Source organism: Leuresthes tenuis, unplaced genomic scaffold (genome assembly GCF_036924035.1).
Source record: "Leuresthes tenuis unplaced genomic scaffold, fLeuTen1.0.hap1 SCAF_19, whole genome shotgun sequence".
In the NCBI taxonomy this organism is placed as follows: domain Eukaryota; kingdom Metazoa; phylum Chordata; class Actinopteri; order Atheriniformes; family Atherinopsidae; genus Leuresthes; species Leuresthes tenuis.
Genome location: NW_027325373.1, coordinates 6858584 through 6873764, shown reverse-complemented (window position 1 = coordinate 6873764; position 15181 = coordinate 6858584). Strand labels below are relative to the sequence as shown.

Sequence of the window (15181 nt, the reverse complement as noted above, 5' to 3'; positions counted from 1 at the left end):
TCTGTACTTCACATGCAGACGCACACACCTTACTCAGTGCAAATCTCAGCAGAAGGGAGACCCGTAGACAACCTTTGTGTATATGAAAGCTAACTGTGTTTCCTCGCTCAACAGATGAACAGACGAGAAACGAGAGGGGAGATGGAGAGACAATGGGGGTTGGGGCAACAACAGCTTCTTTTAGGGGATAATCTGTAAAGCTGACTAATCAATACATATATCTCTTTAGGCCATATACACGAAAATGTAATCATTCTGGGGGAAGTTGTAGTCACTACATTATTTCTCGGTGAAGAGCCAGGCGCCATGCTTGTAGTAACCACAAGGCTTGATTCGAAGACAGAAAACAGAAACTAGCTTCCTGCCAACTGTATCTGATCAAATGTACCAGAACCTATCCTGCATAGATGCACTGGGTAGATACAAACACAGAGGAGGTTTTTCAAGAAAAATACCTAAATTACAATTTTTTCACTGGGTGGGCACTTCAGCTAGGTGCTTTAAAAAGATATTAAATGCAACCTTTTCGTACAGATGAAACAGCATATTGATTAGCGACCTTTGGTTGGCATTTGGCAGTAGCTTCCTATTTAGCACATGCTCAAGTCAGTGAGGTAAGAAGTATCAAATCCATTATAAATCTATTGTAAATAAAACTGTCGGTAAAGAAATGTGAAAATAGTAAAGTAAAACATTTTAAAAAACTGCTCACGTAATGTAAAAATAGAGAAGCATGAGAATTAAAACATTGTAAAATTATTTCAATAAAAGTTCTGATATGGCCCATTTGATGTATGATTATAGAAAATGTAATGTGTTTTTTTAGTAAAAGTGTGAAAATGTGCATGTTTTCTAAAGTGCAGGGTATGAGAGCATCTTTCACCTCTTGAACGCTATCCTCCCATGTCATATCCAAAAATGACTTGTTAAATTACGCGTTAAAACCAAAGTTAGAAAATAGTTTATGTTAGGCAACAATGAGGAACTAGTGGCCAATACACAATCTGTGTTTGTTAATGGTGTGCTATACCTTTAAGAGCCACTGGCCATAGCCCATCCCAGAGAGGATGGACCCATTAGGCTGATGAGCAGAGAAATGGGAGGGGTAGATGCACATAAGAAAAGAGAGAAAATGTATATAGAGTGACTATGATGACAAAACTATGAAGGAAGTAAACAAAAGAAACAAGGGAGAGTAGAAAAGAAACTACCAAGTGCACAAAAAAGACCACTTTGGAGAGTGTAATATAGTCAAAGTAGATAGATCAGTAAAAGACATAGAGAGGACAGGAAGTAGCTGTTTCTCCATCTCTTACATGGCGTTGTAGGCGCCTATGAGTCTGTCAGTCAATCAGGACGACAGGCTGACACACTTACTCTCCGACTCTTGCACGCACTGATGACATTGCTGTGTGTGTGTGTGTCTACAGATGGCCAACCTTGTGACATCGTTGTGCTGTGTAGTTCTGGCTGCAGTGGTGGTAGCCTATGCTCAGAGACGCAGTCAGCTTGGTGAGTATGCATTTTATCTTCTACATTACATTAGTCCACCTCTCTGAGGCTTAGTCTGTGTCTCCTTAATTCATCTGCGTGGTTAACCCCAGTGGGCTCTATTTCTTTACCCTCTCTTCTTTCTCTTTATTTTTTTTCAGTTTTGTCTTCAGCGCACTATAGTGGTCCACCCTTTTTTTTCAGCATTTCTAAACTTTCTCATTTGTTCTTTTTTCTCTGTGTTGTAACTGAACTGTAAAAAAAAACTTTTTTTTTCTTGTGTTGATTTAGTTATCCGTTTGAGAAGTTATGGTGCGATTTGATGCATGTTTCTGGGTGTTAGCTGTGATTCTGCTCTGTATGGCTTTGTAAATGTGAGCCACAGTAGCTTGTAATTTTATATGAGGTGAAAAGTTCAGCAGTATAAAACAACTATACCAGCAAGAAAGCCTGGGTAGAAGGCTACCCTACCTCACCAATAAGTGCTTGTATTTTGGGCACATTCCAGAACTACTTCCTTCGACAATATGGGTTCAATAGAGATGATAGTCACATCAACTGGTAACCATGAGCATGTTTCAAATAATTTGTGTTCAGAGGTTTTTGGACGAAAATAAGTAAGGCTGAAAACACATAATGCAGTGGCTGCTCCTTTCAGAGTTCACACAAGATGCATGACCATAAATTCGACCATGCGTGTAAACAGTGTGTGGATGTGTGCGTTTAACAGGAGAGTCCCTTGTCTCTTGGTGAAGATTTGCCTTGACATATTAGCCAATGAGAATGGGGTGTTTAAATCAGGTGACCCAAAGAAAGAGTCTAAAGAAGTCAATAAGTCCCCAGTGACGCACATCCCTGTGTCACGAGGGTCACACTCACTCTTACCAAACACACGCACACACACACACACACACATACACTCAGAGAGCAAAAATTGAAGCTGGAATGCTGACTTTTGGGAATTATGTGAACGCAACAGAGAAGGTAAGTGGAGGAGGAATAACAGGAAGGAAAACAAAACAAAAAGACACAAAGTGGATGAAAATTAGGAAAATCGAGAAAACAGAGAAACAAGGAAATCCACACAGACAGATTGAAGGTGAAAGTCAGTTAAAAAACAAAAAAAAACAACTGAAGCCCAGACAGCAATACCCAGAGTTGTTTTGCTTTGTGTGTGTCAGAGCAGAATACCCATGTTTTTCCTTAAATATAATTTTTTTCAGTGGTTAGTATGTTCATTCTAATTTGATAATGCTTGTGTTTTATTGTAGTTTATAGAAGCATCTGGCTTAAGTTTAAAATGTAGTTTACTGTACTGTAAGGTGCTCCTCAGAATTAGAGAAAGAAAGTTGGAGACAGACAAGTTGAAAAAGGAACACATAGTTAAGCATCACATATAAACAGAGGAAGGATTAATAAGCTTAGTTTGATCTACATAGATTCATCATCCATATAGATCCACATAAATCCAAACACTTACTGCACAACCAAGTTACAACCGCATTATTAGTATGTACATTTGCACCCCAGCTCTTCTGCACAGAGATCCTCTCACACACACACACACACGCACGCACACACACACACACACGCACACATATCTACACATCTGTCTGTCTTGCAATGTGCTTAGTTTCTCTGACAAATTGCCATCTTGTTTGATTGACAGGATTCCCCGGAGTTTGCCTCACTTGGCAGAAAATGCACAGCACATAAGTACACAGACTCACACACTCGCTGGCACCATGCTATGCATGTGTACACACATATACACAGTCAATTCTGAGGAATGGAAGGGAGATTAACTTTTCTTGTTAGGTTGGACTCAATTTGTAGGAAATGCACATACAGAGAAAAGCATACCCTGACAGACAGTTTGTGTGCTTGTGTGTGTAACATGGAGGGTATAGGAAATCCATTTGGGACTTCATAATTAATGACAGCAGTGCTTTGTAGAACAAAAACAATGAGAAACTGTTGAAAATGAGAAAATATCTTCTGACTGAAAAAAAAAAGTGTAACAATGATAGAAGCTGATGTCTGGAAAACAAAGACATGTAGAATGGACATGCACAGAGGGACTGATTGAAGGTGAAGCAAGATAGGACATGAATGAAAATTTATTTGGGAAGTAAACAGAATGCATAACAGCTGTAGATTAAAAAATGAAGAAAATATGTTGGTATTGCTTTATAAGAATTAAAAGAAATGCGGCTTCAGAAGATGAGACATTAAATATCCATTCAGATACTGTCATTCAGTAATTCATGTTGGCAAAAAGGTTGGAAGAAAAACTTAGATGTAAAACCTAGCAACACAAACAACAGTCCCTTAATAAAATATCAACTGAAACAACAGAGGAAAAAAGAAAATAATTGAAAGCTTAAACCCCACAGAGAGAAAGAGTCAGACTCTGAGGTAACGCCAATTAAGCTTCCTTGCATATGAATTTGATTTTTCATTGCTAGCGAAAAAGAAGTAAAGATGGTTTGAGGCGAAGAGGTCGAAAAGACAGAAGATTTGGGAAAAGGCAAAAAAGAGAATACAGAACAGATTACAGAAGCAGAGAAAAGAGAGAATGCACAGAGAGGCAGAGTCAGAGAGAGCAGATGCTGATTGAACCTAATCAGACTTTTTTATGGTATATATAACTTAATGTGAACACATGTAATCCCACATGATCCAGATAAAAAAAAGGTACTGGTTTAGTCTCAGAATAAAGCTCTCTGTTAACACAAAGCTATCACCATCAGTACAAGCCAACAGTAAAGAGTGCAATCGTCAGCATGGATTTCCTAGCTTTTGTTTTTAAACCATCTTTTCCTGTTAGCCTTAAGCAAGATCCCGAATTTTTAGTTCCAGACATGCTGTGTTACTCTGCTGACCCTGACCTCTCAATGTCCATATGGCTGAGGGGAAGGGGGGAAAATGTCTCTTAAGGAATGAAGAACATCATTTTTATTCACTTGTATTACAGGAGCAGCAGGATGCTCTGCAAGTGAAGCAGCAACAGTTCATAAGAATGCAAGACTGCAGGCAATGTAGTCTTATACTTATACTATATAAGTAGCAACTGTGTTTTCAGGTTTTTAAAGTCTTGAATGAAAATAAAAATCACATTGATGTAACCATTAAAAACGCATACAGAAAATGCAGGTGTGGTGCGCAAAGGCCTTGACTCCCTCAATAGAGAGAATCCAGCTTGGCAGATCTTTTTTCCATTTCACGATGATAAAAATATTTGGATTCTTTTTAAGTTCTGTTAATTGCCAATGACTCCTATGACAGGTGGTTCTGTTGCTAGATGTGATAGTGTAAGTTATTATTCAACTATTGAAAGACGTCTCAGTAACTGTGTAACACAATTAGTCTGTGAACACTTGAACACATTTGCATTCGCAATCAACAGCATCATTTTATAAGTGAATAACTATAAGATGATTGCATTTTTTAGTGTTTTGATGAGTGAATGACTCATTAATCATATTTGCCTGGATGTTCCCATTTCTTCCAGATTATTCTCTTCTCACAGTGATACAGTCACTCACATTTCATACAAAGTGAATCCTCACATACATGGAGGACCTGAAGATTGATCACAGTCAGAGAGTGGAAAATAAGCCATATTTTCTCTTGCTCTGTGACTTAATCTCTTTCTGCTGCTCTTTTCATGTCTGTTTACTTTGACACCTTCGTCATTCTCTCTCTGAGTCTGTCTTTTCTATTTTGTTTTAATCCTGAGACATATCACAAAGTCATGCCAAAGCAAAAGCATTCCATTAACAGCATGCCTCACACAGTAAATATCGAGAACAAGTGAAATGAGAATACAAATGAACATAGTACCCGAAACACTCAACAGAGAGCAGAGGACTAGCACAAAATAAAGAATCTGGACAATATTCTGCAACTGCAACTGTTTACCGCAGTTTCCATACAATTGTATTTTTATTTTTTATGACAGAAACGGTGCAGCTGCATCTGCATGTCTCCGCCTTGTTATTTGTGTGTGGGGGGGAGAGGGAGAGTGTGAGAGTGTGGTGACATCATGTTGTTGACTGAGAGGTCATGTTATTTATGGGAGTCCATATACTGATTGAGCGACGAACATTTCCACTCATAATCATTCCCTCCATCTCGCTTCCTCCCTCCGTCTCTTTATGCCTTTCTGTCCCCCCCTCCCTCTTTCACTCTCACTGACGTAACACTTCCTCTTCTTTTCCCACTTCACCATTCACATCATCCTTACATGTCGCCCTCATATTCTCTTACTTTCTGCTCTTTCTCTATCCCTAACTCGTTCCTCTGTCTTTACAAGAAAGTGACTCATTACTCTACTGTTTTACCCCTTAATCCATTCGCCAAGTAATCAACGGCAGATTTATCTCCCATGACATCATTTGCTGCTACCCTACCATCGATACAAGTTTTCGTGTGCTTCATCTCTGCCCTCTGCTCGACATTTGTAGCTCACACTCCATCTAACTGCTTTGAGCCGAAGACGGGAGAAGAGAAACAAATCTCAGAAAAAGAAAGGCAGTAGGAAACGGAGCAAATATGAGACAGTGGGAGTGAAAGAGGTTAACTCCCCCACTAATTCCATGGTATTACAACTGTCAAAGCTGTATTTATTTCATGAGCATTCGACACGTGCTGCTATGACTTCCCACTCTCCATGTCTGGGCATATGCTTTGCTAAGCAGCTGTGTTCATCCTGTCTTGTGAATGGATCATCGTAAATTGTTTAAATCAGTTTAATCTTTGCAATTTTGTAACCTACCTCTATCATGCATGACAGCCAAGTCTAATTGAATTCATTGCAGAGGCTCATATATGAAGACATTATTAGCATTAATGAGTACAACACTGAAAAGAAAGAGGAAATTACACAGTGTCAGATGTACTCTGTGGATACATATGTTTTAGGCAATTCATTCACTGAACCCAACGTGTACATGTCAGTTGTGAGGTTGTTTTAGATACCCGTTACATGAGAACATCCTTACCATAAGGTTTGGCTAAAATGTTGATATCCCCAGTCTACTTAATAGGCCCATAAAATACCATGTGCTATATATTCAAAGGCTTAACATCCGGGAGTGTAGAGTAAGAAAAGACAATACAACAAAGATAAACTTCATGGAATTAAAAGGCAAACACAGAGAGGGAAGTTAGATTATAAAACTCCCCAAAAATGAATGCATAACGTTTATGACTGGAGCCTCTCTGCACATTTGGAACTACAAAAGACAAATTTAGTCAACTAAATCAAATCAATTATTCACAGGATTTAACTGCTCCCTGAGATATCATCACAGGAAACAGATAGCTGCTGTAAACAAGCAAATGTGCAAGAAAATTAATGCAGGTGCATATCTGTTTAACTTGCATGTCTAAGCTACGTACTGTATGTGCTGTATGGGAAACCTCTGTCGCACTCATTATTCTGAGTAGCACTCAGCGTAATCAGTGTTCCCTGTTTGGCATGCTGCTTGTGTTAAATTCAAAGTGGAGCTCAGCCAGTTGATTGACCGACAGCATTGGCAGATGCATTACAATCTGACTGACTCTATGACTAGTAGACAGGCATAGTAAAGTGATGCTAATCCCATTCAGTCACAGCTTTGAAATGCAGAAAATAAAGAAAACATGTGTATTGTAAGGAGTGTGTCTTTACCTTTGCAAAAGCTTTTCAGGCTCGTACTACTTAAGGCTTCAGCTTATCTAAAAGTAAAGGTTTGAAAAATGCTGCTACAATTATAGTGTAATAGTGTAATTAACACCATAATGGAATTCTCCAAATACATACTGTTTTGACTCTACTGGCTCATCCTCAAGCTGATTGGCTGAATAGATGGTGAACTGGATTTTTGCCTAGCATACACATAAGTCAAATGCTTGACTTGAACATACTTGTTTTTTTGGCAAAACCTAGCAGCGTTGTGCCCACGCTTCAGGCAAACAGAATGAAGTCTGAGTGATTAGTCGGCCAACTAAGTCTGACACAGAGAAGATGCAGCAGCAGATAAAGAGGTTGCTGGACTGATGTATTAATTTCTTTCTTTCTTTCTTTCTTTCTTTCTTTCTTTCTTTCTTTCTTTCTTTCTTTCTTTCTTTCTTTCTTTCTTTCTTTCTTTCTTTCTTTCTTTCTTTCTTTCTTTCTTTCTTTCTTTCTTTCTTTCTTTCTTTCTTTCTTTCTTTCTTTTATTTTATTTCTTGCATTTATTTTTGTACTGATTTATTTATACATTCATTTCATTTTTATTGATTAGCTCAAAAATATTACTGGATGCTTCAGAGAAGATGGACGATACTGATCTGTGTGCCACTGTCTGGTGGTAGTGTGTGTGTGTGTGTGTGGTGGTGGGGGGTGGTAGTCAGAAATGGAGAGCTTTTCATAATTTACACATAATTCACACATAACAACAACAACGAAATAATCTATGCATTTCCTTACTTTAACAGGCTTCCTGTTGTGTGCCACAATCTCTTATTAGCATTTATTTTTCATCCAACTGGGAAACACACTCTCAATTTGCTTATGTTGCTTGAGGGGAAAATAAATCAAACATATAAGTTGAGTTTTAGCCATAGAGAAAAACGTACATCTCTTTGTGAAAGAGTTTCAGGGTTGTTGTTTGACAAATCTTGGACCAGTATGAATCCAGTAGTGTATCTGCTTATTGAAAAAGAAATGTTATGGATGTTTTATTACGTAGATGACATCTGGTTCAGCACTTAACAGCTAAATGCACTGTTAATATATTCAAACATCTTCTTGAGTTTTAGACCCAGCTATTCTGTCTGAATACTTTTATATCCTGAACCACGGTGTTTCTTTTCCTATTATCTCTCAAATTGTCACAGTTGTCATCAAGCTACTTGAGGAATAAGTCAGAGCTGCAATGAGGAAGTATTGATCTTTTATCAGGCTGAAACTGGATCCACAATGGAACAAGTCATAGGACCACAACCCAAGTAGGGATGCTACCACTGAAAACAGAACACAATCATCCATTTTGTCAATTAGCCCCTATTTTCTTTCCTTAATGTGTGTTGCATGTCAGAATTTCAAAGTTCTGTAATTTGTTCACTATAGATTCAGGATTCCCGAACATCTGATAAAATCTGTCGGGTAATGGACCATTTCCAACCAATCACAGTATTCTATGCTAAGATATGGAATCTCGAAATCTCACTGTCTGTGGCAGAGTGTTTGTGTCCGTTCAAGCTGTGTCTGAATGAGTACATATGTGTGTTTATACTGTCTCTTTCTTTTAACTCATTAATCTTTTAGAAGGGATTCCCAGTAAGGCTTCGATCAAGGCTCTGTCTCTCTCTCTCTCTCTCTCTCTCTCTTCTGCTCTGATGGTTCTTTCCCAAATGTACTTTTCCTTGGAAATCACAGTTCATTCCATGAAAACAAAACAGAATAAATAGAGAAGAATTAATGTCAGAGCTGAATGATGATTAACCTCTTAATTAAATACGTAGGTGATTCCCATTAGCTGTGTTTTTAACCTGATCATTAGGTAAAAAAAAAGATAATACAAAAAAATAAAAACAACAATTATTAAACAAACAAATTCCATGTAATGCTTGAGGACAGTAGCAAATTAAGGCCTGTAATGAACTAATACAAATAATAATAATAATAATAATAATAATACTACTACTACTACTAATAATAATAATAATAATATGACATTGAATCTTGTCTCAGCAAGTTATTATAATCATGAGTTGGTGTAAAAGTGTCCACCAAAAGGTGAATCTTTGGGGTTAAATATAGAGGATTTCCATTTTGTCAATGAATTTGTGAAAAGAAACGCTCTAGTGTTTGAAACATGTATCTTCAAAGAAACAATTCAAGAGATTCAACATAGTGTTCAATATCAATAAACAAAATAAAGAATCTTGAGGCCTATCAATGCATAAATGGAAAGGGTGCAAGCCTAAAATGGACAAAGGAGATTTTAGATTATTCAGACAGCACGGCATCAAAAAATCTCATTCATCAATAGCTGATATCACCAAACAGTAAATGATTACTGGTGGGAATCTTTGTCAAGCACTATATTGTCGATTTACATTCAAAAAGGCCACTTAAAACTTTATTGTGCTAAAAAAGAAGCCCTATATTATGTCATTGTTGCCTTGTCCATAGGCAGAGATTTATCTGACTTCTGTGGCAACTGGCATGCACCAGCACAGTGAAAACCTGCCATGTGTTATGTTGCAGTAAGAATGGCACAAAATAACTGTTTTGAGAAGGAACTGCAACATTTCAAAGTCCAAAGCATCACTGTCCTACTGTAACCGAATCATAGGACCATTTATGGCCTTTTCACCACATTTGCTTTGATTTGTTTTAACAGAAGTTATATTGCATCATTCCATCTTAGAGCAGATTGACTCAAAAACCTTCCCACATACCACCAGTGTTAGTTGATCCCAGTGATCCTGCATATGTGGCTCTATAAAAATTTCAAATGAACACGATAAGAGATGCACACAAGAGCAAATCTGAGCTGCCTTTGCATATTCTTGGTTTATCTCACCATGCCACAGTTTAGTTCATCAGTATTACTGCCCTCCACCTTCACCCCTTCCCCCCACATGACCTCTCATAGAATAACTTTCATTTGCAGCACTCAGCAGACAAAGACATCTTCCTTGATCTCTGACATTCAGCATCTGAGAGTGGAAGTGGCCGAGCTAATATTTCTGTCCTTTTCTCTATCTTTTTCTGCCATTGCATCTTTTTTTCAAACACATTTAAGATGAAAGTGGAACAAGAGGCCTGGGTGAGGCTGTCCTGGAGCAGCATTGTACTTACCCAGCCAGCATACATACACTCTCACCTTGGCCTGTGTAATTTTCAGAGAACCAAATAATACAAGTTGGCTTGTTAGTGCGTGTGTGTTGGCTAAGGGAATCATTAGAAGGAATTAAGTCTAACGAGGCTTACAGCGGGTCAAAACCAGTCAGTGTGTGATGACAAATAACTATTGACCACAGTGACATGATGGTTTTAGGGTCAGGTAGTACGTAGCATTTTGGAGCTGTAGCAATAAATGTAGCTACAGATCATTGTGTTCTGACACATAAATAACCACATAACATATAGATGCACACATGCTGATTGACTGTGTGTTTGTGTTTCTCTACCTATTAGGTGGCTAACCCCTCGCTTTCCCATCAGGAGTTTTTCAATCAGTGCTTTAATGGCTTGACTCTTTATTGCAGGATTGTGAGAATGTGTGTTTGTTTGTGTGTGTGTGTGTGTGGGTTAGCATACACTTGACTCCTGATATACAGGTGTTTCTCTTTCTTCCCGCTGTGCCATTGTTAAAGTGTTGAAGGGATTTAGTTACCATGAACATGAAGGAGTGCATGCTCTGCTGTACATTTGGCTGTTCACATATCTGCGCATGTGACTTTATTTGCCTGTAGGTGGTTTTACATCATGTTTCACTTAACGTCACCATGTTGTGCAGACCAGTGACTGTGTATATAACGGTGTTAAAGGGAAACAAAAGTAGTACTCGGGTGGGGATGAGTTTTAGGTTTTAAGTAATTAACTAAGTAATTAAAGAAGTGCTAGTTCTCCAACATGCTGTGATGTGTGATGGTTCCAAGGTATACTAATGCATTTTCAAGCTCTATACCATACAAATAGAAACCAAAGCACTTTTGCTAACCATACTATATATCATACTGTGTGAGAGGCCTCCTGAATATACATAGTGATATATTTTTGTATGGTTTATTTAAATGTAATTTATTATGTGACTCTCCCCATTTCAGAGTGCAGTTAATCTTAAGTAGAAAGTGACCGATGGGTGTTCTGAATATAAAATACTGCTTATAAGTCTTTATTTTCTAAATTGCAAAAAGAAATATGGCTATGTACATTACTGTATTATTTTTTTTTTTGTGTTAACTCTGCTATATGACTGCTGTCCAGTACGTACAAAAAACTTTCTGATGATTATTTGATTTCTGTATTGTTTGCCTCAAAAACCTTCATCCAAAGGAAGAAAATAAGTTTCTTCAACATCTGTTTCAGTTTGGAGACTCTGGGCCAGTATTGGAAATTAAAGAGCTAGCTGTAAGTTTAAAGAAACAGGCTTAAGAAATCAATTTATCTAGTCATTAAAAAAAAGGCATTTAATTTGTATATGAACAGAATGCCCCTTCCATTGCTTTGAGAGACTATTTGCAAGATAGATCCTCTGTTTCCAAAGCCATTTTGTTTATTCCAACCCATTAAATCTCAAGTTGTGTATTCATGTGCCACTAAAATCACAGAGCCCCCAGTGGTTGTCCCCAATTCCTCCTGATAGACTGTTGAATAAGTTAATGCTGCCAGGAACCTAATGTAATTCCAGCCACTATGAGCAGAGTTCTGGCTAATGTTGTTTTGCAATAAAAGTTTATTTCAAGACATTGGAACTGAGTCACCAGAGCCTTAAAAGGGCACCCGGACTCCTCAATGGTGCAACACTTCTAAGTATACACATTTAATTTGATCTGTTGTGAACAGAAAGACCTCCAATGTGGCACATTGTGGTCAGAAAATGGAGGACTAGCAGAGGGACAGCTGGTCATTTACTACATTGAACATCAATTTAATTCAATTCAGCTCAATTTGATTGTCATTCCTCTTAACTTAAGTCATTTTGCGTAAAAAGCTCACAGAGAAACAAGATCAAACAAGTCCAGTGATTCAAGTGAGAGTGGGGTGAATGTCTAGCAAAGAAAGCCATGAGAGGAACTAGAAAGAAAACACAGCAATGAAAGGCATTTACACTTGTAGTGTGAAAGTGGCTGGTGTTCAAGAGTTAATAATGACACCTTCCGATTTTTTTAATCTCTTTCAAAGCCCTTGCACGGTTTTGTTTCTTTCCAGTGTAGGACTCATCACTTTAAGAAAAGCTGTAAAAAAATCATGACAGGTCGCGTCTTTGTATAAGAGTATCAGTCGAATGACCGTGTCAAAGAAATAGAACCTAGAGTGGATTCTTTATCTGATTGTTTTGAGCGATTGTTTTCTTCCTTTTTTTTCTTTTCTTTTTCATTTTTGTGCAGTCGGGAATGAAAAAGGTTTGTCTCATCATGTCACTTTGAGTTTGTGTGATATTTAGCATTTATTTTCTAAAACTTTTTGAAAAGAAAATATCTCGGTTTATGGCTGTGAGCCAATACCAGAGTAGCAAAGAAAGAACGCATCACTGACTGAACTTCAGAAAACATTGGAAAAAAAACAGCGAGAACAACAAAACACAGCCTTTCTGTGAGAAGTCTTACGTCCTTGCAGATGAGAAAGGCAACAAAAGCAGAGACGAAGTGTGCTTGCTTGTATTTATGTGTGCCTTCAAGTGTGTGTGCACACGCATCTGTGTTTTAAGTGTTTGCCTTTATTGCCCATGACATTGTGCAAGGACAGTCCTATCTGTCTGTGTTGAAGTGTGATTTCCTGTGGTGGAATGGATTCATACGCAAAAGCATTCGCTCCACAAACCCTGAAACTCTATTGTCTGGAGACAATAGTCTTGGTTCACTCCTTTCACATTCAAATTCCCAAAGCTTTCTTGTCCATCAGCTCAGAGATATTGAAAGTCCATAGAGTCTTAAAGAATTTTGGTGGTGACAGGAGATCCTTTCGTCACATAGAAGATTGCACCAAAACATATGAAACCATATATGCAGACTTTGCCTAATTAATAATTATAGTTATTATGTGAACCTGTGCACTGGTTCATGACAGGTTGATTATTTCCACTGAAGAATAGATCACAAGTCACTAGTCACCAAGTGTAAGAGCTGTGAGCTGTGAATCTTTGCTTACCTCACAATTAGATCTCATTATGATTTATCAGTTTAGGATTTGATACTAACAATCTAACAATGTGTCTCGATTTCCTTTCTCTTTTTTAATATTTCAAGATTAAATACGTTATCTGTCTTTTTTTATCCTCTTTTGTATATTTATTTTTTACTTTTTTTAGTTTTTGTAAATACTAGATTTTATATTATTACAGCAATAATAGGATTCCTCTCTTGTAATTAGTAAAGTATTCCATTCATTCAGTGTCTTTTATATTCAAATTTGGCAAGACTGCAAATAGATATATTATCATTAGAATATATAAGCTGTCAGATCAGACTGAATTCCTATTATTTTTGTCTTTCATATAAAAAGGCTGCACCTTTTATGTAATGGTATGTTACATTCAAGTGAAAACTGACTTCTGAAATCTCAGAAATAGCATTGACAGCTTTTAAAATGTACCGGAAACAAACATTAATACATACACACGCACATGTGTATATAAAAATATGTACATGCACAGCAGCAGACTACGCTGCGAAATATAAATACAAACAAAAGAATAAGAGAGAAGAAGATGTTTACTACTTTACTACTTCAAATATATGATAGGACATTTCACAATGAAAGAGGGTGCAGATTCTTAAGTGAATTTCTTTTTGAAGGTCTACAAGTGACAACATGGTCTAATGGTTTTGGGAGATTGTCCCATTATTAATAGATAACAGGCTGGTTTTGTACAATAAGCACATGCCCTTAAGCAATACACAGAAGCCCAGTGTGCTCCGTCATTGTCAGACATGCAGTAACGTTGCTGCCCTGGGACTCTGCATTGCATAATCCACCAGGACTAACTGGTCATTATGCGGCATAATGTCCTGTCATAGCCTAGGTGACCAGCCATAGGATTATGATGAGGTATCTAATTTAGACACCAGCAAATGGATATCAGCCTCAGATAGAGTGCATAGTTTCTCAATACACCAGTGTGTGTGGAGGTCATTGCTGATCAAGAGCAGTTTGTCCCTGCTGACTACTGACTACCAAACAGGTACAAAAATCCTGAAAATGCTTATAGTTATAATTAGCACATGAAAAAGAGACAAACAATGAATAAGCATGAAAGACAAAACCACTGTGGGGCACACAAAATTAAGTTGTGTCATCATCTCTTAACCCCTCTGGAGCAGCATTGGCCACTCATGCATCATCAGGCGGCACGTAACATTGAGACACGGGACTATATCACATTATCCCAAATCCAGTATTAGAGTCTGTATCAGCATTAAAGGGGGTTTTACAGAGATTTTTATTATCCATAGAATAAAAAACATTTATTTCTAGATACTAGTTTAGAAAAAGGACATCATTGCTCAGTTACTGTTAAGATATTTTTACTCGTTGTTTACGTAGGTTATACTGGAATAAAGGTGAAATTGTTAATCAAAACATGATTGCATTGCTAGAACATTTAGATATAAGCTTAAGGTTTTGAAAATGTAAAAAAAAAGAAAATGAAATCAAAGCAAGATCACGTCAACATACACCCATAGTCTTATACACACAGTCTTTATTTGTACTGCAAGTGTACACCTGTCATATTTCAGGTTTGCAGCATAACAAAGAGCCCGATCTGTCAAATTGATACCACACCACATTCATCTCAGCAGCTCACACACATACAAACACACTTACAGTTCAGGTAATCTAGTAGAGGTAGCATTAACCTTCTGCTTGAACTTGGACTCTGTACCCTTTCCCAACATCGAGTACTTTCACGCACAGAGCAGCAGCACATGTATATAAAGATATATTGTGTGCACACAATGGTGAATTGAGGCCAGGCTATTCTCT

The 15181-nt window shown here is 37.6% G+C and overlaps 1 protein-coding gene across 1 annotated transcript in view; it reads left to right on the top strand.

Annotated features, from left to right (window-relative positions):
* The window catches only part of cntfr (ciliary neurotrophic factor receptor), a 198264-nt gene that overhangs the window by 78765 nt on the left and 104318 nt on the right, over positions 1–15181 (top strand). Inside the window, exon 3 of the mRNA XM_072372441.1 lies at positions 1431–1512. Within this exon, the coding sequence (XP_072228542.1) occupies positions 1431–1512 (82 nt within the window). The remainder of the gene's footprint in view (positions 1–1430; positions 1513–15181) is intronic.